This window comes from Amia ocellicauda, chromosome 19, assembly GCF_036373705.1.
Source record: "Amia ocellicauda isolate fAmiCal2 chromosome 19, fAmiCal2.hap1, whole genome shotgun sequence".
Lineage (NCBI taxonomy): Eukaryota > Metazoa > Chordata > Actinopteri > Amiiformes > Amiidae > Amia > Amia ocellicauda.
Window position 1 is genome coordinate 19,425,494 of NC_089868.1, and position 24,890 is coordinate 19,450,383.

Sequence of the window (24,890 nt, forward strand, 5' to 3'; positions counted from 1 at the left end):
GAATGTGCAGATCAGTCCAAGTGAGAACATGGGCACTTGGCAATCAAACAATAAAACAATAAAAGCCAATAAACCAATTATACAAAGAAAAAGTGATACAATAAAAGTAAGGAAGCACAAAAACATACTTTATGAGTGAGAAGGACAACCGTGATCAAAAATAATATGTGCACACATCAAAATAAATATACGGAAAAGCATTAAAACTTCCGTATCTACAGAAGAGCATTAGGGCCACTTAAGAGAGAGAAAACATATATATATATATATTTTGAGAAAAAAATTCAAAACTTTTGAGAAAAAAAGTTGAAAGTTTTGAGATTTAAATGCGAAATAAACTTTTGAGAAAAAAAGTTGAAAGTTCAAGTTCAAACACAACAGCATCGATATGGTGTTATAAGGGGACTGGGTAAAACCCGAAATGGGTTCTAACTGAGGAGAAGGTTAAAAAGATAAGTTAAAAAGACTGTGTAGAGCTGTATTGAACTGAAATTTAGGTATAAAAGGGAATTATGGACATGTAAATTACAGCACTGTGGAGTAGTGGTTAGGGCTCTTGACTCATGATTCAAAGGTTGTGGGTTGAAATCCTGGGTGGGGCAGTGCTGTTGTACCCTTGAGCAAGGCATTTCACTTGCTCCAGTAAAATGCCCAGCTGTACAAATGGGTACAAGTGTAAGTCACCCTGGATAAGAGTGTCTGCTAAACGACAAATAATGTAATGAAAAGTATGCCTTGGAATGCTAGTTGCTCAAATGGACAAATATTGTAAACTATTTTGGGTGTATGTTTCCAGTTCCAAAAATAATTCCCCATCAAGAAAACTACTGTACCTTAAAAAGGACTATGATGATTTTGGGGAGTTGTCTTTTCAATATTAGAAAGCAACCCTTGGAAAGCTAACAACCCAATCTAAGACACAAACTCGTGGCATTGGGGACACTTATTTGGTTGTCTCTTCGCAGTCCGACAAATGGCTCCCCAGCATGAAACTGTTGTAGCACTATTGCACCTTAATGCCACTATTACTTTTACAAATTCAGTTCAGTTTAACAAATTGTAGAAAATGTGTATATATAATAATAATAATAATAATAATAATAATAATAATAATAATAATAATAATAATAATAATTTTATTGGTGTTGTTAATGTTATTATTAGTATTAAAGTTCATTATTAATATTATTTACATTATGTAATACAATATTTGCAATTAAAACACACGTTTCTGAAAGTATTTTTCTGTTATAGACGTCTTTGTAAATCTTTCCATTGACCCAGTCCCCTATTGACGCCATATCGACGCTGTTGGTGTTTGAACCTGAACTTTCAACTTTTTTTCTCAAAAGTTTATTTCGTCTTTAAATTTCAAAACTTTTGACTTTTTTTCTCAACAATGAATTTCACCTTTAAATTTCAAAACTTTTGACTTTTTTTCTCAAAAATTTATTTCGACTTTAAATCTCAAAAGTTTATTTTGACTTTAAATCTCAAAACTTTTGACTTTTTCTCTCAAAATATATATATTTTTTCTCTCTCTTAAGTGACCCTAATGCTCTTCCGTATCCCGTACATATACACTTGTGTAAACTGTGAATTTGTAAAATGTATTATGCCTTGAATTGCACTTTATTATTGCACTTTGTATTGCGCTTATGCCCTGAACAAAGGACGTCTGCATAATAAATAAATAAATAAATAATAGTAGGGAAATGTATTTATTTTTAATTGAACATAGCATCAACACACACCAGTGGTTCACAGTTATGCAGACACAGATTATTGATTTCTATAAAACTGAATCAATCAGTATATATACGTTTTGGAAGGCACTATATGGCAAATGAAATATGTAATTCAAATATCCTCCCCTTGTTAGCAATCACAGATCAACATATTATATGCAATCAAATCACATAATGTTAGAACTGTATATCTCTTCTTTATCATTTTCTGTTGGTCTGCTTTCTTGTTTAAATGTTATTTGTGTATAAATATAGAGATTTGCCCCACGACCCTCACTAGGATATGCGGTTTCGAAAATGGATGAATGGATGGATGGATATAAAGATTTGACACAGAACTGAAGTCATCAAAGAAAATGTTAGGACACAAGCTTTCAACTATAAAAAAAAGTCTGACATCTTTTAATTGTTATATTTGCTTGTGAAGCTCCTGTTTTTTTCTGTACCTGTTGACTGCAGTGTGCACATTGACACAACATTATTATTATTGGACATTCCCCAACAAAACTGTAATTATAGATACACAATTGGACAATGTAAACATGGTAATTTCACATATACTACTCAACTGTCTCTCGTGTTCCTATTGGTGATTGCATCATGTGTGCGTGTGCATCTGTGCAGTCATGTGGGTTATATGCATGGTGGAAGTACTGCAGGTAGTGACTCATTTTACAGGCTTCCTCTCATTCTATGTATACTTAGAGTTAATTGTTTTGGCTGCCTTTTCCTCCGGGGATTAGTGTTGTTTGGCAGAGTCTGATTATATTTACTGGAAAAAGTCACTTGACGCTACGGTTTCAAATGACATTTGACAGATTTAGGGCTGTAGGACAGAAAGAGATACTATTCAAACACTTTGAAACCAATTCAGCCAGTGGAGAATGACTGTTGCTCAGCAAGGCAGGAAATGTAGGAGAATAGTAATGGATAGCACGAAGAGGAGATAGTTGGTGCCTCAAAAACATTTTCATCAAATTTTGCACATGGGTCACCTTAATTAATTATCTAGTATAAATATCCGCCTAGAGTAATTTTTCTACAACCAGGAATCGGATCTTCTGAATCCATTCCATATAATTGGCCAAGTGCCACTGGGATTGAACAATGGAAAGTGACTCCAGACGTTCCTGCAGCAATGTGTATTTAGGATTAGGTTCATTGAATGTTGATTCAAATTCAATGAGTGTTGTGTTAATCCTTATATGTATCTCTGTTGTTGTCATACTGGTCATCCTTGCAACACATATCTCATAAGTAGGGCCGTATTATTTGCATGATATTGCTTTTTTAAGTCATGTGAAACACAGGACCCTAATAATAAGAAAATCTGTACGTGCAAATTAGTTAGTTAGCAAATGGTGTAGAGCATCAGTTAATTGAGCATTGAAATAAATACTAGATAATTGCAATAATTTTTAACCCAATATATGAGTTTTACTTCAAAAATGTACAGCAGCTTCAACTGAATGCGTCTTTAGTCGTACCATTAAGGCACACTTAAAATATTATAAGACTTCCTATGCAAAAATCAATTAGTAGTAATGAAAATGACTTTCTACTGTTCATAATTCACCTGAAGCCTTGAAGAACAGCAGGATTAATTTCTCTCAGGCATACTTTAAAGTCAGTTGGAAAACCACAATCAAGGAAAAATATTGTGGCCATGTGGAAACTGACCATAAAACGGTGCATAACATCCAAAAGACACAACATGGAAATCCATCTTCAAAGGCAAGATTAAATAGAAGACTGGGTCACATTATTTATTTAGTTATTTATTATGATGATGAGTTTTGAAACAAACACCATCGTGCTCCACACTCAAATGGCCCATTGTCCCAGAAAATTGGGTAGCTCATTAGCTGCCTTACATAATTACACTTTATCTGTATCCAAGCTCCATTCCTCTCTTTACCTGCCTGATTGGCTGTGTCCAATGACTGAGGGTTGCTAATTCCTGGGCAGCAATCCTCTTACCCACCCTGAGCTATTTCTGAGAGGGTCATGATGATCTGGAAGACTACATCTTAGACAAAGTCCATCTGGTGTGTTATCATCTTCTCTTGGGCAACCCAAAGGACAAGTGCTTACTTATCACGACGAAGGGAAGGGATCCAGCAGTCTAAGGAAAAACAACTAGACCCTCAGGTAAGACTCAAAAACCTTTTTTGTTTTGATGACTTTCCTTCTTCCAGCACTCCTTGAACTACAGTTTAATACTGTTCATGCTGTCTTGTTGATCTAATTGAGTCATTTACAATGTGGAGATGTGCACTGCTGTAACAAAAGTCCAATTTATGCTGTGGTGTGAGGTTTCTAGACCAGTGCTCAGGATCTGATCAGCGGCATCCTGATCGTTTAATTTGATCATTTTATTGTTGACTACTTGAATTAATTAATACAATTACAGTACTCAAGACTAGTAAAAAAAAAAAAAAGTGTCCGGTCTACGTGTAATTCTTAGTAATATGCAATATTTGGTAGCATTTGTAAAATGTAAATAAATCTATGACTAATGCTCAGTAAACAGAAACAAATACATTACATTAGTGGTTAGTTTAAAAAACTAACAACTATGTGCTCCACAAGTAATATTAATGAATAGCTGATAAGAAATTCAAGTAATCCAGTTACTTGGTTTAAGCAATCCTGATAGAACATATTGTAAATTTGCAGTAATGAAAAGTAAATAATAGTAATGATTTTAAATGCCCAATGGGTGTGAAGATGTTACATACTTATACACTTGTTATCAGTAAACCCTGTTGTTTTTTGTTAGTCACTTTGTATTATGTTTTAAATGATCTAACATCAAAAGTAAATCTTCTTCAGTTTCATTATATACTTAATCTACATTATGTTCATTGTTAATTTGCTTCAAGCCAGCAACCGAAATATAATACTAAATATACAAGTGGGTGTTGCTTTTTCAGATTCAGATTTTTTTTTTTTTTCAATCAGAACGGATAATGTCAGAATGATTGCTCCATTACAATCAATTCAATAATCTTCAGAAGCGTATAGATGTATATATAATATGCATATGCACCCTCTATGTGAATATTTCTTATTACGAACCCATCATATAGCAACATGATAAGACTGATTAAGTCTAAATTGATGTATATAAAATCAGCATATTCTATAAGGCATTGATGGGAATATTTAATTACGTTTATATCTACATCTAAGTAGGCCTTCTATCCATGCCCTCAATATGACTGCACATGCATTAAATACTGCATGTCCATTTGAAAGCAGACTATGAGATCAGAAATCAGATATCTGATATATTTTCTGAGTGCTCCACAGATATCTGAAACACAAAACACAATTTAATCATGTACTTAACTTGGAAACAGAGACTTTTAATACAAAATAGGTGACACTCATTAATTATTTTATTAACACTTCAGTAACAAAATTGTGTTTTTTTTGTAATCTAAAAGTAAAAAATGTAAAATAAATGTTCAGCTTTTCTTATATTTAAACCATCAGTTGTCAAATAATGTAAGGGATTTTAAACATCACAAATTAATGAAAATTATTTACATTTATCTGCACAGTAGCCTAGTAACCTACATTTTAAGAAAGATGCTTACATATTCTCCTCAGCGAGTTATCTAACTGTGCTACTTGAACTGGGAATTAGCTGTCAATTTAGTTTCCGTTGTTATGTAATGTAAAATTAGGATAAGGAAGTCACGTTCAAAATAACCGACAGGCCTGGCAGTTTGAAAGGGCACACACTTAAAATGGAGAAATAACCAGACCATTGAATTGGGTAACCAGTAAATACTGCAGAGACAATGCAATGCAAATCAGAACACAATTGATTTATTCATTATCATTTGAGTTATTGGACCTGTTAGTTTTCTCACTTAATATTTTGCTGATCATTAAACTTCTAAAGATCTCTAAATGTGCTTTTGTACCATATCATATTGACATAGGTGGCAAAGAACTGATACATCAAAACATGACATGTTCAAATTTCAGTCTTATTAGGTAAGGATTCAAGAATTAACCTTTTTAAGTGTGATCTGAAAATCATAATAGGTTCTATTCTGGGTATTTGTACACTACCATACCATCAACAAATATTTGTTCTTCTGTTTTTCACTCTCCTTTTACAAGTGTCAATAATATACTTGCACATAATGTGGAATCCTCTAATTCTGGAAGTGCTCCTATAGTGTTTTTGTACCATACTGTAATCTTCAGTGAAAAGAAAGCTTCCCATAGGAGTACCACCCAAACCAATGAAACAAATCCGACATTAAGCTAATCTTCTAATACCACATCAACCCAGATTGCCTTAAATGATCAAGGCAGCTTTCTTCGTCATACTATGCAGGCCAATTTAGCTCATTCCTACATCCCATCATATGGTTGCATCATCCTATTTGGTACTATTTACTCCCTTCAACACAGTTGTTCTTCAAAGGACGATAACTTTGGACATTTTATATTGGAAGACAGTATGGTGGATAATGAAAACAGAAAAAGTAAATCCCAGCAGGATGTTTTATTATATACATATTTTTCTGAGGCTGTGTCACCATTTCTGACCTTAACTGGTCTAAATCAATCATTCTTTTCAAGTTTTAGTCACTGAGGAGTTTAAGTTTCCTATAAAACCAAGAGATCTTCCACCCCATGAGAATTGCCAGACTACAGTGTCATCGAATGAGGTCTATGTACAATATTAAAGGGGTGAATCAAAGCATGAAAAACAAACTAAACAAACCAGCCTGAGGTCTGATTATCATTTCCCTTCATGGATCAGCTCTTCAGCTACAAACCCTACTTCTCCCTTCTCTCTACAGTAGTATGTACTGTTCACATGACCTGTTGCATGATCTCATAATTTATCCTCCATATACAGATCATTCTGTAAACACCATGTCCGGCCACAGTGTGGATGAGGATTTGGAGGAGCTTCCGGCAACAAAAACAGGTAAACAGTAGTATGCATAAGCCCGGCAATGACTGCAGATTAATTTTAGAAACAGGACTCCAAATCAAGCAGCTAAATCTAACTTAATAAAGTGTAGATGCATACAAAATATATTTTCAAGACAGTCTTCCCTAACAGCAGCAAATATAGAATCTAAATGTTACTGAATGAATACCTAGGTGTTCCCCAAGGCTCAATATGAGGAACAATATTCTTTATCAAATACTTGCTTACATCATGTTATTTTTAATTATTAAAACATATATAATGCAAGTTTTCCCAACAATTAAACCATACCTTATATGTAAAAACTGCTAAAAAATGTAACCACAATCTGTGAATCCAATTGAGAGAGATGTTGCAAGACAATTTTACACATACTAAAAATCATTGCTTTCTATTTTGCATAAACAGTAATTGATATTCTCAATTTGCGTCAAACAAAATAAATATTATAAAGAGATCTGCACATATGGATGTTATATAAACAAAGCTTACAAATAATTTGTATGACGGGTATTATTTCGACAGAATTAGTCATTTATCAAGTTAAGATTATAATTTATCATTTATCAACGAGTGTTTCTGGAATTTCAAACTGCTTGCTCGTGTAAATATTTAGCTTTAAACAAAAGTTCCATATGTCTCAGATTTCTTTCTGTTTACAAACTTCATTTTCTTGTCACTTCTGACTAGACGATGGGAATTTTGTATTATTTTATTTGATTCCAAAGTGGTTGTTTTTATAAATAAGAGCTTATTTTAGTCGGTTAACATGACTAGTACCTTAGAAATGTAAATAAGTAGAAAGTGTGCACTTATTTTCAGCTTTAGTTTTCCATTTTTGGCAGGTGGGCGTTAATATTTGGTCTTGCTTATTTCAGACTTCCTGCCAATAAATACATATACTATGTTTTATTATGACCTTGTTTTACTCAAGTACACGTCACAGTTGGTTTAAGGGCCGAGACTGTACAGCTTCCAGTGGGCGGATTAAACTTACAAAGCAAGAGTCAAGATAAGGATAACTCACAGAGCTAAATCCATGCTTTGTGGTCTACAGTTACATTGACAAATTAATCTCCTTTGTGGTATCACGCAAGCCTAACACAATCCATTAGGGGTGATTGCCTCTCGTTTGATACCACACGTCATGAAATTACCCTCGTCCAACAGCGAGCAGAATTGTGTAGAGTAGGTATGTAAGGATTTCACAGTTTCATGGTACACCTTGCTTGTAAAAACAGACGGTTGTCAGTCTCATTCGAGGTATTGCATTAATTAGGTTTGTGATGAAGTTCGAAACAGATGTTGAACTTTGCACATTTAACAAATCCGAACTCCGTCGAATACTAAACCAAACGAATTCGAACTTGTAGCAAAATATTTTGGTCTACCATTGTAACACACACTTGATGGATGCGGATTTCTGTCAGCTTCATTATTTTTTTGTTGCCTCTCGTCTCGTTTTAGCTGTCCTAAAGTTCAAGATAAATAAAGTTCAAGATATCCAAAATAAAGTTAAAGAATTTGTTATAACTGAAATATGTCACATAACATATTTAATACATTTAAAATTAAATTGTTAATAATATTAGCAATACACCATAATTCCATGATACCGTAGTATTGTGATATGTTTTGATATGTTATCATACCATGAAAAACTAATACCGTTACACCCCTAGTGTAGAGAAAAAGATGACCAATAATTATCATCAGTATTCGCTTCAAGGTCGCTCAAGTAGCCACTTTGTTTGTGAATAATTACAGGACCCAAGGGCGTAATCAATGACTGGAGAAAGTTCAAACTGGAAAGCGAGGACCATGAGTCCATTCCCCCCAGCAAGCGGGAACTGCTCCGACAGATGTCTTCCCCGCACAAACCAGGCCGAGAGGATGAAACCCGAGAGAAACTCAACCGAAAGGTCAGTTAGTTAAAACAGGGACATGAAAGACACGCATGCAAAACAGCAAGAAATGTTGACTTAAGTTACCATTATCCAGCTGAAGAGAAAGATTAATGTGTCTGATAAGAACATCAACCATTCTAAATTTAAAACCACTTGGAAAGCTTGCACAGATTATGTTACATGATCCTGTACACCTACCTAGTGAACAAAGATCATTTTAGAATGCACCTCTCATAGGTCAGCTATGATTGGCCAAGAGCAATCAGGGCTGGCATTGTACACTATTTCCCTACCCGTTTCTTTACACGTTAGCTGAATTATTTTGAACATTACCTCCACAGATGAGTGTGCAGGAGTATGAATTGATTCAGGACGAGGATGAAAGCTGTCTCCGCAAGTACCGCAAGCAGTGCATGCAAGAGATGCACCAGAGGCTGAGCTTTGGGCCCAAGTTCGGCTGCCTGTACGAGCTGGAGAGCGGGGAGCAGTTCCTGGAAACCATCGAGAGAGAGCACAGGCTGACATTTGTGGTGGTGCACATCTATGATGATGAAGTCAAGGGCTGCGATGCTTTGAACAATTGTCTGACCTGCCTGGCTGCAGAATACCCCAGCGTCAAGTTCTGCAAGATCAAGGCCTGCAACACCGGGGCAGGTGACCGCTTTTCTGACAGTGTACTGCCCACGATGCTAGTGTACAAGGGAGGGGAGCTTGTGGGCAACTTCCTGTGCATCACAAAGCACCTGAATGAGGAGTTTTTCGCTGTAGATGTGGAAGCCTTCTTGAATGAATATGGTTTGCTGCCAGAGAAGGAGTTTGGAGCCTGCCAGAATGAGGAAGAAGAAGCAGATGTTGAATGATTCAGAAATGTGTGTGTGTTTCAGTGAACCAGTTTTATTATTTTTCCACATAGCATTCTATATTAGAGGATCTCTACTCTTCTTGAGCTGGTCTCTATAAAAAGTCAAGTAATGCCACTGAGACTAGTCTCTATTATGTTGTTAGAGCCTTCATTGAAAAAGAAAAATAAATTGTAAGAAAATCAAATACATGCATACACACACCATGTCGACAAACAACCACAAAAACACACTTATGAGTCTAGGTGACACATACAATATGTTATGGTAAAATGAAAGGTTCACTTTCATAATTTCTTTAATAATGTAATCATCCAGGCAGTCAGTTTATTGGAAAAACTTTTGTAATCTGTTAGAAATTATATAGAAGGCTCATATGTTTTCATGCAAAGGTATTTTTACTAAAAGCTTATTAAATGTGTTGCACATGGAACTGCTTAGTAACTTTTGGTGAAATAAAGACGTTTCAAAGTTGCGTGTCAAGTTACAATTTTAAAAGCAGCTTGCAGGGTACTTTTCTTTAAAAACAACAAAAAAGAACAGGCTAGCTGCCAAGACCAGTATAAAAAAAACAGGACGCCTTTTTGAGGTTTTTTTTTTTTTTTTTAATCAGTAAAGAGCATTTTACTCACCATCTTCATATTACGTTTTTCATAAAAAGAAAATCTTCCTGTTTACACACTAAAGGGAAAATACTAGGGTAAGTTACAGAATTACAACTCCAAATAAGCTGGTTGCATAATTCATACATCAGAGGATCAACATTTGACGATGATAATGAAAATATATGTAAATATCTGTCACTTCCTTTAGAGCACAGTTAGGATTGAATTGTCCAGCATGGATGTGCGCTTCAATTTAACCACAACATTTTGGGGAAAGTCCCGAGGCGAAGATCTTATCCCAAGGTTTTAGAAACTACCCTGAGGGCACATGTTGCTGCTGTTCTTGAGACGTCATTACTGAGAGTTGGCTGTGGTTTTCATTTGTCATACAAAGCTATTACAAAATGTGATAAGTGGCACTGCTTGAAATCGTGCGAGTAGAGATACAAAAAAGGTCAACATGTAGAAAACTCTCCCTTTCTTCATGGTCTCATTTAACCTTGGTTGTGTGAATAAACTGCCAGGTTTATTTTATGTTTACAGAGCATGACTACACTAGTTGATAACTTTAATGGCACGGCTGCGAACAGAAGGTGACTGCCCAAGTTAATGCTTTTAAGAAAATGATATCTATGCAAATGATTCTAACTGGCTGTATAACATTTTAGAAGATTTGTCAAGAACTGAATCTAGGCACTTCGTTAAGCACGGTTCAAGAGACTAGAACAACCATTATTCTTTATAAGGAGCAGACATTTCAAGCTAGAATTGCAATAGATGCAGATATAAAGCTGTAAAAGTAGAGATGCTGAGAATTTCCAGAATCACACTGACCAAACTTGTATCTGGGGATGCCCTACAGCAGGTTATACTGTCCCACTACAAACCACAGTAGAAACTAGTACACATACAATATATTTCATTGTATACAAGATTACATATTCAAAAGTATTTGCCCTTATATCCCTGGGACTAACTACAATCTACCTACAATATTTTCACATATTCAATGTCCAGGTGTTGATCAGGTGTAATCAGTACTGAAGTGAAAAAATAATGTTCCTTAACAAAAGTGGGCAACAAAAGCATTTCTGCATCATACACATCTGTTATTCAGGTTTTACAATGAATGTATGTCTCACAGAACACAAGTTTTTATTTTAATAAAAAAAGAAATATCTTTTGCATAGTTTTAGAATTAATGTTTATTTGTCTTTATTACCAAAAAACTTTACCTTGACAACCCTTAATACTGCAACTGTCAAGCAAAGATAAATTGATTTAAAAATGTCTTGGCATTAAACCATTTTAACAGAAAATATCTGAGAGAAAAAAAAAAAACTTGTAAGGGGACAAAAAGTTATTTAATTAAAGCAAACTTATTATCACATGACGTTTGCAGGATTCCTCATATTTAAAATCTAGAGATAACAGTCCCTGCAAGGTATTCCAGGCCAGTCACCATTACAAAAGTAACTAGGTGTCAGCAATTGCAGTGGCAAATGTTTTGCTAGCAACAGCTATAAGGCAATACTTAAGTATCTCTCCAAGTCACACGAAAAGCTTTGAAGAAAACCCTTACCTGGGAAGTTAAATTGGATGTGTTGGGAAGGGAAAAACCACAAGTGAGGTACATTAATTAAGATACATTGTGAACTACCATTACTGAAGTGTTTTCATAATTGTTGCCACAGTGTTTTTTAACCAAATTCTTGTCAGATCTGAAATGTTATCATCATCATCTAATCTTTGAGTTAATTTCCACATCTCATCTTTTCAACAGATAAGGTATTACCAACAAATGACAAATTCCAACAAGCTCCTAAACAGCATAGGTCATAGATCATGTTAGAATTCGATATTTTGAATAGCTTTATACACTGTATGCAAATAAAAACAAAAATACATGGGATGAAACCTAACAACAGTAGAAATCTCAATACATATTTAGCTCAATGCATTTCTACAAATGCAGAATGAAGCAGCATTTGTTAAAAATAAATACAATTCTTGTTAAAATGTACAGTAATACCATAAGTCATTTGGGTGAATCTGAGAATATATAATTACCCCAAATCTTTCCAGCATAGCGTGTTATAACCTTAAAAGCATAGTATAATTTGCAGTTGCTAAATGAAAATGTTTTGCCTGAAAGAAATTATCTTCAGTCTGTTAATTATCTTTATCTATAGTGAAACTACTCTGAACCTCTGTGGATTGAAAGGTGATTACATTCTTAACTTTTAATAAAGTTATAACATCATAACATATAATGGAAACACCTGAAAAAGCAAAAGAAACACAGAATCACATGTGAAACTGAAATGGCATATTTTTACACATCTAAAGTAAAGAACAACCAGTATTCAAGATGGAGCAGTTTTAGCAGGATGAAAAGTAACTCACTGGAAACGCAAATGTATTCATAACAGATCACCCAGCTGCAGAGCCTTTTTTAAACTTTGATTTAGAGAACACATTTACAAAATGTGAAATCATTTCAAGCCTTGTGTAGAAAAACAATAATATATATGTTCAAACAATAAGGCCAAATTAAAAATATATATGTGTTAATTGAGATCATGTATTCCATAGATTAATAACGAACTATAACACACATCTTTTATTTGTTTTTTTACTCTCAGAAGTAATGGGATAAAAGTATCTAAAATGTTGGCCAGAGAAGTGACTCAACATTGACATGAACATACTTTTTTCAAGGAAATCTTAATTTAATAAAATCACACCATTTACTGTACTATCAAATTATCTTTGATGGATTTCCTAATAATTTCGCAGTATCTTAAGGGCCACATCAGTTTCGTGCAACGTGCTTTGCTTGGCCTGCTTTTGAGCTTGTTCTGACAGAGATCTCCAGGAATAGCGTTGCTTGGGGGATTTTGTGGCCGTGTCGTGTGGAATCATTTCAAATAGCATTGAATGAGGTTCTATTTCATTTATGGATAGAAAGCTCTTATACATATTTCTTTCAGTCTATTAAATCATAATTAATTTACAGACATAACAGTTGTATGGATCTTAGATGGCTCAACTGTAAATGTGTTAAGTTTATGGTCTTTTGGTTTAACATTCAGTTCAGATATTGGCTTAGCCTATCTGCAATGCTGAGTCATAGCAAGCTACATTGGGCACTTATAATAGGTCAGTTTGGAGGAAGCAGACAAAAACTATTTTCCAAGAGTCATATGAAACCACACCTTGGACAAGTACAGGGCTGTGGGCTTTGAAGCATCATAATCCTCACAACATAATTAGAAAAGGAAGCATTCATCCTTTGTCATCCATTCAGACAGATCTGGTTATCAAACTGTCACTGGAGACATAACATGATATTTTAGACAAAAAAAAAAAGTGAAATGAAATTTGATCCGACATTTCACCATCCCTCTTGAAAAAACCCAAACCAAAACAACAGCAACACAGTGTTCTCAGGCTTTCAGACCGTGCTCGTCTTCACCAGGCTTGAATGTCTCTCAGATGTCTACAAGATTTATTAGAGAGCTCAATCGCTAAAATAGAGAAGAGAAAGAGCTGTAGCAACGATGGCAACTCCAGCGGCCATCACCACACCTACAAGTGAGGACAGAAAAATTAGCAAAGGTAAATGGAGGGGGTGGGAAAATTTCAAGCATTGCTCAGTCAAATAAATTACACACCTGTATCCAGAAGAAAGGCTAAAGATTACGTTAGACGCATTTGTCACGCAAACTGGTTTTTCTTTATTTAGTTGAGTGGTAACCATGATACCAGCATTTTAAAAAGAAAAAACAATTGCCAAATTTGGAGTTTCGGAAATGTACTTTCCCCAAAAAAGAATCCTTCTCATTCTTGTGCCGACATATCCTTTCTACAACGTATTGTTTTTATTGTTTTTTATCTTGGGAATGGATTACCACATTTTGATTGCCCTCCGGATAAATAAACGGCTGAGAGAATATAGTTTATTAAACAAGGAAATTCTGGTGACAAATGGAGGTAAACTACGGAATTAATCATACCATCAGCCTAAGAATCAGACTATGAATATTCACTTTAATTCAGCATAAAAGCATTTAATTGAAAAAGACAATTCCTGAAAGAACATACCAACATTGCGCTGCATACTTGTGAGTTTCCTGGAAGATTTACTCAGTTCCTCTTGTTGAATTTCATTTTCTACAACTTCACCTGAATTCTCATTTGAACATACTAAAGGATAGAAGAAAAATATATTTAAATTAAAATTTACATTTATTTTAAAAACCAAAATCAAATAGAATGTCTATATTTCCAGTTTTTTATTTCATGTTGGGGAAAATGTATACATTTCATGACAATCATGTTTTCACAAAAGAAAAAAAAGAATAACACCCCACTATTTAAATTATTCATATGTGCACAAGCATAGTTGTGAATTAATTTCTATTGTAGTATGATTGTATGGATTCGTCAAATACCGTTTTATACTTTGTGTAACCCTACCAAAAATAAATAAATAAATAAAACAACAGTTAATAGAAAGTGTTGCCGTCTTAAACATAGACTCCTTGACCAAACTAGCCACACTACATTTTTCCTAAAAGACTGTCCATTAGCGGTATCATACAACAGTTTCAAATGCAAACCAAAATCTGGCCTTAAACTTGATGTATTCATCTTTCAGCAGACAAGATATCCGTTGCCTGCAGCTACTGATTATATTTTAACTTTTTTTTTTCTTGTCCATTATAAAACAAATTCCAAGCTGCTTAATCACGTATCACACTAGTGTGTGTCTTAACTGGTTTAAACCAGGTGTAAGTGGATACTGTACTTACATCACAAAGAAAAAAAGAGCTGGGTGTTTTCACTTTTAAAGCACGGCATAATGTAAGCGCACTCACACTCTGAGCGAAGCGACAGAATTTTCCATGCCGGGAGACTTTTAGATCAGTACATGCTCTTCTTTATGAATGCATGTATGAGTTCAAAGAAAATATGTCCATCCTGAAGAACTGCATTTCTCACTGCCTCACTGTGCTATGGTACTGTGCTATAATTCAACCCAGATACCTAGAAGAACAGGGTCTGATAAGAACCAGTTTTCACCAGCAATTTGGGCTTGATACATCATACAAACCCCCCTTATATTAAACATTACGTATGACTTAATTCTCCCCGGTTTGACTATAGGTCTTCCTGAGCAGTTGTCAGGCAGAAACCGAACTTACACTCATCACAGGACAGACATGTGGCCCTATTATCTTTCTCTCCTGTCTGGTCTGCATACAAGTGCCTGTAGTTTGTAACTTCTCTAAGACTGATCTTGAGATCGCCTCTTGAACCTCTTCCTTGCAGCTGCTTGTAATAAAAATCTTTTGATTGGAGGTACATCTCTCTCTGGATTTCTGCGACTTCACACCCCCACCACTACTGAAGCCCAACAGGTGAACTTGATTAGTTCCACTAACTCTGCTGTTGTTAGGGGGTGTTTTTCCTTTGATTTTATTATCTGTTATAAACACATCTACATTATCCCAGATTTATAAATATTAATTTTATTTCCGCTCCAGATTCCTATAGAAGTCCACAAAATTGAGGGAGGAGTAATCAAATGCTTTCCATTTTGATTCTTATTACAATAATAGAAGATTAGATAAGATAGATGGATTGACAGACAGATGGATAGATGAATACATAAAATGTAGCTTAATATCCATCCATTTCCAGTCCCTCAGAACTAACATCGATTCCTTGAAAACATGTTTTAATATACGGTAGAAAGACTACAAACCCTTTCACATTTTTCACCTTCTGTGGCCTTATAGCTTAGAATTAAAATGCACCCCTCCTCCCTTGTAACAGGAATCCTAAATTACCTCAGGTGTAACCAATTGGCTTCAAAATCACAAATCAAGTTAAGTGGCCTGCACAAGTGTAGTGATTCACTGTGATTTCAGGAAAAGTCAGTAGTTCCTGTAGGTTCTTGCTGATGGGAAGTACACTTCAAATTAAAGACTCAACCATGAGCACTAAGTACTTTGAAAAACAAACAAAAAAAAACAGCAGGACTAAGTTGCCAAATGGTCACAGATCACTGAATAGGTATAAATAATATCAAAGGCCTTGAATATCCCTAGGAGCACGGTCAAGATTATTATTAAGGAGTGGAAGGTCTACAGTATGCCAAACTGGATGACCGAGCAAAACGACTGATCAGAAAGGCAACCAAGAGGCCAGTGTAACTCTGCAAGAGCTACAGGCTTTAATGGCAAAGACTGGTCAAAGTGTGCATGTGACAACAGTGGCCTAAGCACTCCAACTAATTTTGCCTCAAGAAAGCCCACCCTGAATCCCATTTGAAGTATTACAAAAATCACTCTGGAGATTCTGTAGCTATGTTACAAAAATGTTGTGGTCCGCCAAAAATAAAATGAATTTTGTGGCTTAAATACAAAGGGTTATGTTTGGCACCAACCCAACACAGTGCATTACCCAAAGAACACCTTCCTTACTGTGAAGCATGGTGGTGGCAGCAGCATATGATGCTTCTCATTGCCAGGGTGGGACACTTGTCAGAAATGTACGGCCAAAAGTATAGAAAAGTCCTTGAGGCAAGACAGCAGAAAGTGCGAAGGATGTTCACATTTCAGCATGACAATGACCTAAAGCACACAGCCAAAACTACACTTGAGTGGCTAATAAACAAAAAGGTAAATGTCCTTTAGTGGCCCAGTCAGTGGCCCAACATAAATCCAATATTTGTGTCATGACTTGAAGATTGCTGTCCATCAACACTCCCCAAGGAACGTGACAGAGCTTGAACAGTTTTGTAAAGAAGAATGGTCAAATATTGCCAAATAAAGGTGTGCAAAGTTGGTGGAGACCTATCCCAACAGACTCACAGCATTATTGCTGCCAAAAGCGTTTCCACCAAATATTAACTCAGGGGGTGGAGACATATCCAATTATGATTTCAGTTTTGTATTTTTACAAATATATATACAGTATGAACAGTATGGTGTGAAGATAAGTGGAAACAAATCCTAATTTAAATGTATGAAACTCTGAGTACTGACACAGTAAAATACATATTTAATTTACACCAACCCTTAAATCTAACTTGATTTAGATTCTCATATTTGACAACACTATTATGTTTCACTCTTGAATACTTATACCAAAAAAAATTGACATTAAAACTGGGATTCTCACAATGAAGTAGAACACATACTGTATGTAAATCATAAAACACATTTTGATGATACGTCAAAGAGCAAAAGCTAACATTAAATATAAACAAATACAGAAGCCTTGTCACCATTACAATAACAAATGACAGGCATTAAGAAAGACTTATCAGTATAAGAGTGATGCATTATTCCTATAAAGCATTCACTTCATTGTTTAGGACTGAATAATGCTCACTTTGAATAACACATGCATTTGAATGAAACTTGTATTGGCAATAGAAAACATTACGTTTAAAATGAATAGGCTGGTTTAGATGGGTGTGAATTTTCATACTCATATATGACAAAACTTTTGTTGACATCAATCTTACTTTGCAATATTAAAATAATCTGATTCCATTCTTGATATTCCCTACATATCCTACCCCCAAAAAAATCCTACCTCCAAACACTTCCTGGGTCATATCAATGTGCTCTTCGTTGATGTCGCAGTCCAACATTTCTCTGAAGCGTTCCTGCAGGTCTGCCACTGCCTCATCTGGGAACATGTAGTCACACACCCCAAGCGCACAGCCCAGCACTGGGGCAAACACTCTCCGGGGCAACATATGCTGCCCCTTACCAGCCGCTACACAGAATTGGAAGGGGTACAGAGAATGATAAAACATTTTTCATTAGCTTGCATCACCTCCGAGCGAACGACTGATGCTGAGAAAATCAATGTGTAATTAGAAACATTGCCATCAAGAATTTATACAAGCAAATAATAAAAACTTCATGACTTTTTTTATGAAACTGACTTATTTTATAGATTAGTTTTTTCCTTTAATAGTTTTATTCCCCCTGCTTTAAATGTATATACACTACATAGCCATAAGTATGTGGACACCTGCTGGTTGAACATTTCATTCCAAAATCATGGGCATTAATATGGAGTTGGACTGTGCTGCTAACAGCCTCCACTCTTCTGGGAAGGCTTTCCACTAGATGCTGGAACATTACTGTGGGAATTTGCTTCCATTCAACCACAAGAGAATTAGTGAGGTTGGGTACTGATGTTGGGTGATTAGGCTTGGCTCCCTGTAAGCGTTCCAGTTCATCCCAAAGGTATTTGATGGGGTTGAGGTCAGGGCTATGTACAAGCTATGTTCTTCCACACCAATCTCAACAAACCATTTCTGTATGGACCTCGCTTTGTGCACGAGGGCATTGTCATGCTGAAACAGGAAAAAGCCTTCCCCAAACTGTTGCCACAAAGTTGGAAGCACAAAATCGTCTAGAATGTCATTGTATGCTGTAGCATTTAGTTTTCCCGTCAGTGGAACTTAGGGGCCTAACCTGAAACATGAAAAACAGCCCCAGAACTTTATTCCTGCTCCACCAAACTTTACAGTTACTTAATAATTGGGCAGGTAGCATTCTCCTGGCATCAACCACACCCAGATTCTGTGGTTGGACAGCCAGATGGTGAAATGTGATTCATCACTCCAGAGAATGCATTTCCACTGCTCCAGAGTCCGAATGGCGGCGAGCTTTACACTCCAGTTGACACTTGACATTGTGCATGGTGATCTTAGGCTTGTGTGCGGCTGCTCGGCTATGGAAACCCATCTCATGAAGCTCCCAATGAAGAGTTCTTGTGCTGACTTTGCTTCCAGAGGCAGTTTGGAACTTGGCAGTGATTGTTGCAACCGTAGACTGACCATTTTTTATGCACTACCCACTTCAACACTCGACGGTCTTGTTCTGTGAGCTTGTGTAGCCTACCACTTCGCGGCTGAGTCGTTGTTATTCCTAGACGTTTCCACTTCACAAGAACAGCACTTACAGTTGACCAGGGCATCTCTATCAGGGAAGAGCTGTTGGAAAGTTGGCATCCTATGACGGTGCCACATTGAAAGTCACTGAGCTCTTCAGTACGGCCCATTCTACTGCCAATGTTTGTCTATGGAGATTGCATGGCTGTGTGCTTGATTTTATACACCTGTCAGCAATGGTTGAAGCTGAAATAGTCAAATCCACTAATTAGATTAGGGGTGTCCACATACTTTTGGCCATGTACTGCATATAAACATTTAATGGTAAACACATTAAATACAGTATACACTAGTAATGAACAAATCAAAAAAGAAATTCCTTTGAATGAAACTGCAGATTTTATGTGTGTGGTTGAAATACATATTACACTTTATTTGTAAACCGAGTTTAATTTCCTTTCCTGTTGCATAATACTTTCTTTGATTTTTTAAATTCCAGTGAAGGGTTACAACTGAGAAAATAAATCTGTTCCTCTGAATGGTGCCCATGAGCCATAAAACATAGAAGGGTCAACTGTGCCACCTAGTGTCAAAAACATATATTTGCTTAAAATAGTACACCGATCAGCCATAGCATTATGACCACTGACAGGTAAAGTGAATAACACTGATAATCTCATTATCATGGCACCTGTCAGTGGGTGGGATATATGTGGCAGCAAGTGAACATTTTGTCCTCAATGTTGATGTGCTAGAAGCAGGAAAAATGGGCAAGCGTAAGGATCTGAGCGACTTTGACAAGGGCCAAATTGTGATGGCTAGACAACTGGGTCAGAGCATCTCCAAAACTGCAGCTCTTGTGGGGTGTTCCCGGTCTGCAGTGGTCAGTACCTATCAAAAGTGCTCCAAGGAAGGAAAAGCGGTGAACTGGCGAACCGGCGACAGGGTCATGGGCGGCCAAGGCTCATTGATGCACATGGGAAGCAAAGGCTGGCCCGTGTGGTCCGATCCAACAGACGAGCTACTGTAGCTCAAATTGCTGAAAAAGTTAATGCTGGTTCTGATAGAAAGGTGTCAGAACACACAGTGCATCGCAGTTTATTGCGTGTGGGGCTGCGTAGCCGCAGACCAGTCAGGGTGCCCATGCTGACCCCTGTCCACTGCCGAAAGCGCCTACAATGGGCATGTGAGCATCAGAACTGGACCACGGAGCAATGGAAGAAGGTGGCCTGGTCTGATGAATCACACAACTTACAGGACTTAAAGGATCTGCTGCTAACGTCTTGGTGCCAGATTGGTGACGCCTTGGTGCACCTTCAGAGGTCTAGTGGAGTCCATGCCTCGACGGGTCATGGCTGTTTTGGGACCTACACAATAATGTTATGGCTGATCGGTGTATAAGCAAGATAAAAACATAAAATCTATGATCATCTATATGAAGCAGAGTTTTAAACTGAACAATTTTGAAGACATTCCATGGAATCAAAGATTTAAGTGGACGACTTCAAGAAAGTCTTTAAGTTAAAATACTGTATGATGAAATACTGCTGCTTACTTTACATGACTGAGATGACAAGTTAATACTATCTAAAAACAAACATAAAAAATAGGGGAAATACATCATTAATTTATTAAAGAAACTTAAAACAGCATCCCTCTTACCTGAATTCATATCATCTCCTTCACTCAGCAGAAAATCTTCAAATAGCATCTCTGTGCGGACAGAAACTGTGTTCAGTACATCTCTCTTCAAAGCCTGTCAACACAAGAGTGAGAACACAGGGTCAACATACATGCTAATGTTTTCATATGAACCAGGAATTCATACCAGTCTACAAAAGGGCATATAAGCATAACTTATTATACTACTAATGATAAAATACAAAGTTTGACATTTGCGCTGTGGGACGTTTTGTGTTAGATAGGATTAGTGATTTTACGTAGCACAAACCCATCATCAAGTAGTGTGTTCTTAATTTCCAACAGCAGGTGCGCTGAAGTTGTGATTTGGTCCGGGCCAAAGTGTAAGCCCAGTCACCATACGTACCTGAATAGCCTGTTTCACTTTGGGTTTGTTGCTATGAATGTATGCTTTACAACACACAACCCCCTGCAATGAAATCGAGGCACTGCAGAATTGTACTGAAGCAGTGGTCCTCTCAACGGAAAAGTGACCTTGCTGGAAGGAAAAACAAAAAACTTGTAATTCACATACTTTGAACAGATGCTTGTGCTGAATTAAAGCATCCACTGTTCCATAGAATATTCCATACAAGTTATTCATTATTATGTACATAAAATATATATGATTGAAGATTTTTTTAAGCAGCTGAATGTAGGGTCACCCCCCTAGACATATTATTATTCAAAATACATTAAAAAAAAAAAAAAATAAAAAAAGGATTTCTACATTTCCCCCTAAACTCTAAGACATTAATGTGTACAGTGATTGGTACACCTATGCCTAACGGTTATGATTTCTTATTTACAAAGAGGATTAGTTTGAAACTTTAACTTTGGCACTTACTGATGGCGTTAAAAGCTGGACCATGAAAGTCTGCTGTGAACCAGAACCTCTTGTGTTCTTCCTCTAAAAAAAGAAAAGGGTTGCAAATGGACACTAAAGGACAGGATTCGTGTCAGTTTCAGAGAATATTCCTAAGCAGGGGGACAATCAGCTACTCACAAAAACAAAGTATTACAGTTCATTAAATCAAAATGCAACAAGCATACTTAAAGAAGACGGAAATCAAGTAGCAATGTGCAATCAGTGTATGCCGTTTACAAATTTCATATCATTTTCATGTAGTTCACTCACCTGTCCGTCCATGAAATCCTTATCATCAGATCTGACTTGGCCATTGATCAGACAAACGCTGCCTTCAATGAGGTTTGCCCACTTCTGAAGCTCAGTCTACAATATTTTGGAAGAATGACAGTATTTGCCAGATTGTAATATTTGGTACTCGAGGATTACGAAGGTTTACTAGCTTGAAAATAAACACACATGACTCAATTGGCCCGTAGAAAAGACAACTCCTACCTTAATGCATTTGTCAAGGTCTTTGTCAGAGGATGTTTCTGACAACGGGACCTGCAGGTTGATCTCAACATTGCACTGTAGGACCGACCACGAGCTCGACACTCCGGACTGGTACTTCCAATCTGCTGGTTTAGCAGAGCTCTGGAGGAAATCGGTGCACAAAGACAGCAGGAGAAAATGAAAGGATGAAGCCATTCAACATTAAAACATGTAATATATCCATTATATGTGGTGGTGTCTACTTAACTGTTCTTTCATATAGGGTAAGTCTTAAGACCAGAATTAGAAACAAAATTAGTGTAAAGATGAATGCCACATTATGGGTTCATGTTATAGTTTTTGTATGTTGCACCCAAGGCAATTAAAGAAAATTATTTATTTTTTTACTCACCTTAGGATCTCGCATATCAAAGGTCCGACACAACACTCTAAGTTGACAACATTAAGGATAATTCAGCACAAAGTCTTTGGAGACACTATTTTTTGGGTCAATAAGTAAAGATGAAGATTAAGTAATTGAAAAGCTAAATCCTACTGCTTAATTACAGGAGGAAAATAAACAAACACATTCAAACTTTAAGCATTACTCATACTGATCATATTGTAAGAAACACATGTTACATGATAGTAATTGTGTATCAGAGCTTCAGACTACATCTTTTTGTTTTTTCTCCATGGGCATATTCATGAATGCAAAGTACAGTGTGCAAACTTGACAAAAATACTGAAGTAACAATTAAATGTGTTTGCAAACCACACTGAAGGATACTTCTTTGTCTTTGAGCAGATGTGAAGGGTCACTCTTTCGGAGACATCGTCATCCGTGAGTGTCCACAACTTTCCCCTCATTATGGACTTCTCCACTGCAAACACCAACTGTGAGAGGTGGGTTAAAATCCCTCCTTTCAGTGAAATAACATTGAATCAAGGTGCAACATCACAAATAGGTTGATTAAAATACATTCACATTTATAGAACGGAACATTTTTGGGGGGCCATGCTGGAAAATGGGATGATCAAACTAGATGAGACTGTATTGTTACTCACCCTGCGCAGCATAGTCTGAGCTTCTTTGGACTGTTCAGGCGGGGTGATTAGGAACACCCCCAAAACTGCCAGTCCGCCGGGTAACATTCTGGACACCTATACAAAATAGAAAAAGAGAGAGAACCTGAGTAATTTACAGGTATTATACAATATAAACATGCTGGAATACCCTGCTTTACTGAAGATCACAGAACCCAAACACTGCAACACATTCATGGTTATGTTAAAATACCTGGCGGGCATGTTCATTAACCCACTCTTCATCAATGTCCTCAAATGGCCCCAGAGCACTCTTCCTGAGGGGCTGTGGGGATTGTGCTTCCTTTTCGGGTGACTGAACGGCCCACACCACAAAATCTCTCTGGGAGGAACACTGCAGGAAGGTGAAAAGGTCTCATTGAACCTCATGATTCGTGATTTTATTTCAAGGTATATATTCTCACACAGCAAAACCGAGATTCTAGGTTTCCTACATGCAACGCTGGGATTAATTTACCATAAATTATAAGAAATAACACTATTAATATCAAGCTTGTGTATTACTCACACTGTGCTTTACATCTGACTCACTCTCATCTGCGCATACCTACAGCCATGCAGAAACAATCTCTAAATGAAGCTTCAGCAATGTTATGGATTATGTCATCAAGATCTACAGTGAATTTCCCCTATTAATAGTCCTCACCTGTCCAATTAAAAGTCCAGTTATATAGGATCTCTCCATGGTGTTCAGGTTTAGGATGTACTTTTCTACATTGTCTTCCACAATGTAACTTCTTCCCATTTTCACTGATTGTTGTATACAAGACCTGGGGACGACACATATGACATGTTATGGGTATAAAGAACTACATAGATTTAAGTTCAGGGCATTCATTTTCTAAAGCAGTGGGTTCTAAAAAGAAATGATGGTTCTTGGTTCCAGTTATGGAGACAGATGGTTTTGGGATTCCTCGCTTTAATGTCACCCACTGCAATCATGCAACCGTGCAAAAAACGACTGATTGCAAATAATTAGGTAATTCCAAAACCCCCAATGCCATAATTGCATAAAACTACCAGAAGTCAATATAAATGACTACAGTTGTCGCTCATGTATGTGCAAAGCAGCACTGAAGCACAGGATACCAGAGCACAACAGATTGGCAAATCCCACTAGTACTGCACATCAGATACAGACAGCACTGAAGTGACACGTCGTCGTGTTGCGCGCTTATTTTCATAAGGAATCGAGCTTTTCTTGTTTTGCCATGATAATAGCAATTGTATATATCACTGACATTTATTCCAGTAGATTGAATATGCTATATATCTCGTTCTATTATCAGTGTAACAAACTACTCGACCAGACACTGCAATTAAGTATCAGGAACTATGTAGCTATGTTAAAATGAATTACGCTCAATATTAAACGCCTTGCCGATCTTTTTTTTTCATACAGTCAACACTGTTTCTAATGTAAGCTTATAAACCTACCTGTAACTCGCAAAACCTAAAAAGAAACAGTCAACCCGCACCGCTGCTGAGCCCCATTGAGTTGCAATTTAATGACGTAGCAAGTCCTGCGTCTTGCATATGGTCTGAACACAGGAGTGGAGCAGATTTCTTCAGAACTGCGCAGAGCTGCACAATCCCACCGATCCCATTGGTGAAGCCGCGCAGATCCGCGCAGAACTGCGTACATCTGCGCCACACGAACGACCATAGACATATAGAAGACATAGAGTCCAATTATTTACCATAGACATATTTTAGATATTGATCTACTGTTAATACTACAGA

General features: G+C 36.7%; 2 protein-coding genes across 2 annotated transcripts; one reads left to right on the forward strand and one right to left on the reverse strand.

Annotated features, from left to right (window-relative positions):
• The first annotated feature begins 3,758 nt into the window (after nt 1-3,758).
• On the forward strand, nt 3,759-9,959 carry pdcb (phosducin b). Its single transcript, XM_066692103.1, has 4 exons — nt 3,759-3,899; nt 6,640-6,711; nt 8,485-8,639; nt 8,966-9,959. Exons 2-4 carry the CDS (start codon nt 6,657-6,659, stop codon nt 9,482-9,484), a joined length of 729 nt encoding a protein of 242 aa, XP_066548200.1. The 5' UTR covers nt 3,759-3,899; nt 6,640-6,656; the 3' UTR covers nt 9,485-9,959.
• A 1,268-nt stretch (nt 9,960-11,227) lies between these two features.
• On the reverse strand, nt 11,228-24,677 carry odr4 (odr-4 GPCR localization factor homolog). Its single transcript, XM_066692102.1, has 14 exons — nt 24,585-24,677; nt 23,794-23,917; nt 23,341-23,481; nt 23,109-23,204; nt 22,831-22,937; nt 22,453-22,489; nt 22,062-22,202; nt 21,837-21,932; nt 21,546-21,608; nt 21,066-21,197; nt 20,681-20,774; nt 17,704-17,889; nt 14,197-14,298; nt 11,228-13,680 (listed from the first exon to the last, which is right to left on the reverse strand). The coding sequence occupies exons 2-14, from the start codon at nt 23,890-23,892 to the stop codon at nt 13,613-13,615; spliced, it is 1,362 nt and encodes a 453-aa protein (XP_066548199.1). The 5' UTR covers nt 23,893-23,917; nt 24,585-24,677; the 3' UTR covers nt 11,228-13,612.
• Nucleotides 24,678-24,890: the final 213 nt, after the last annotated feature.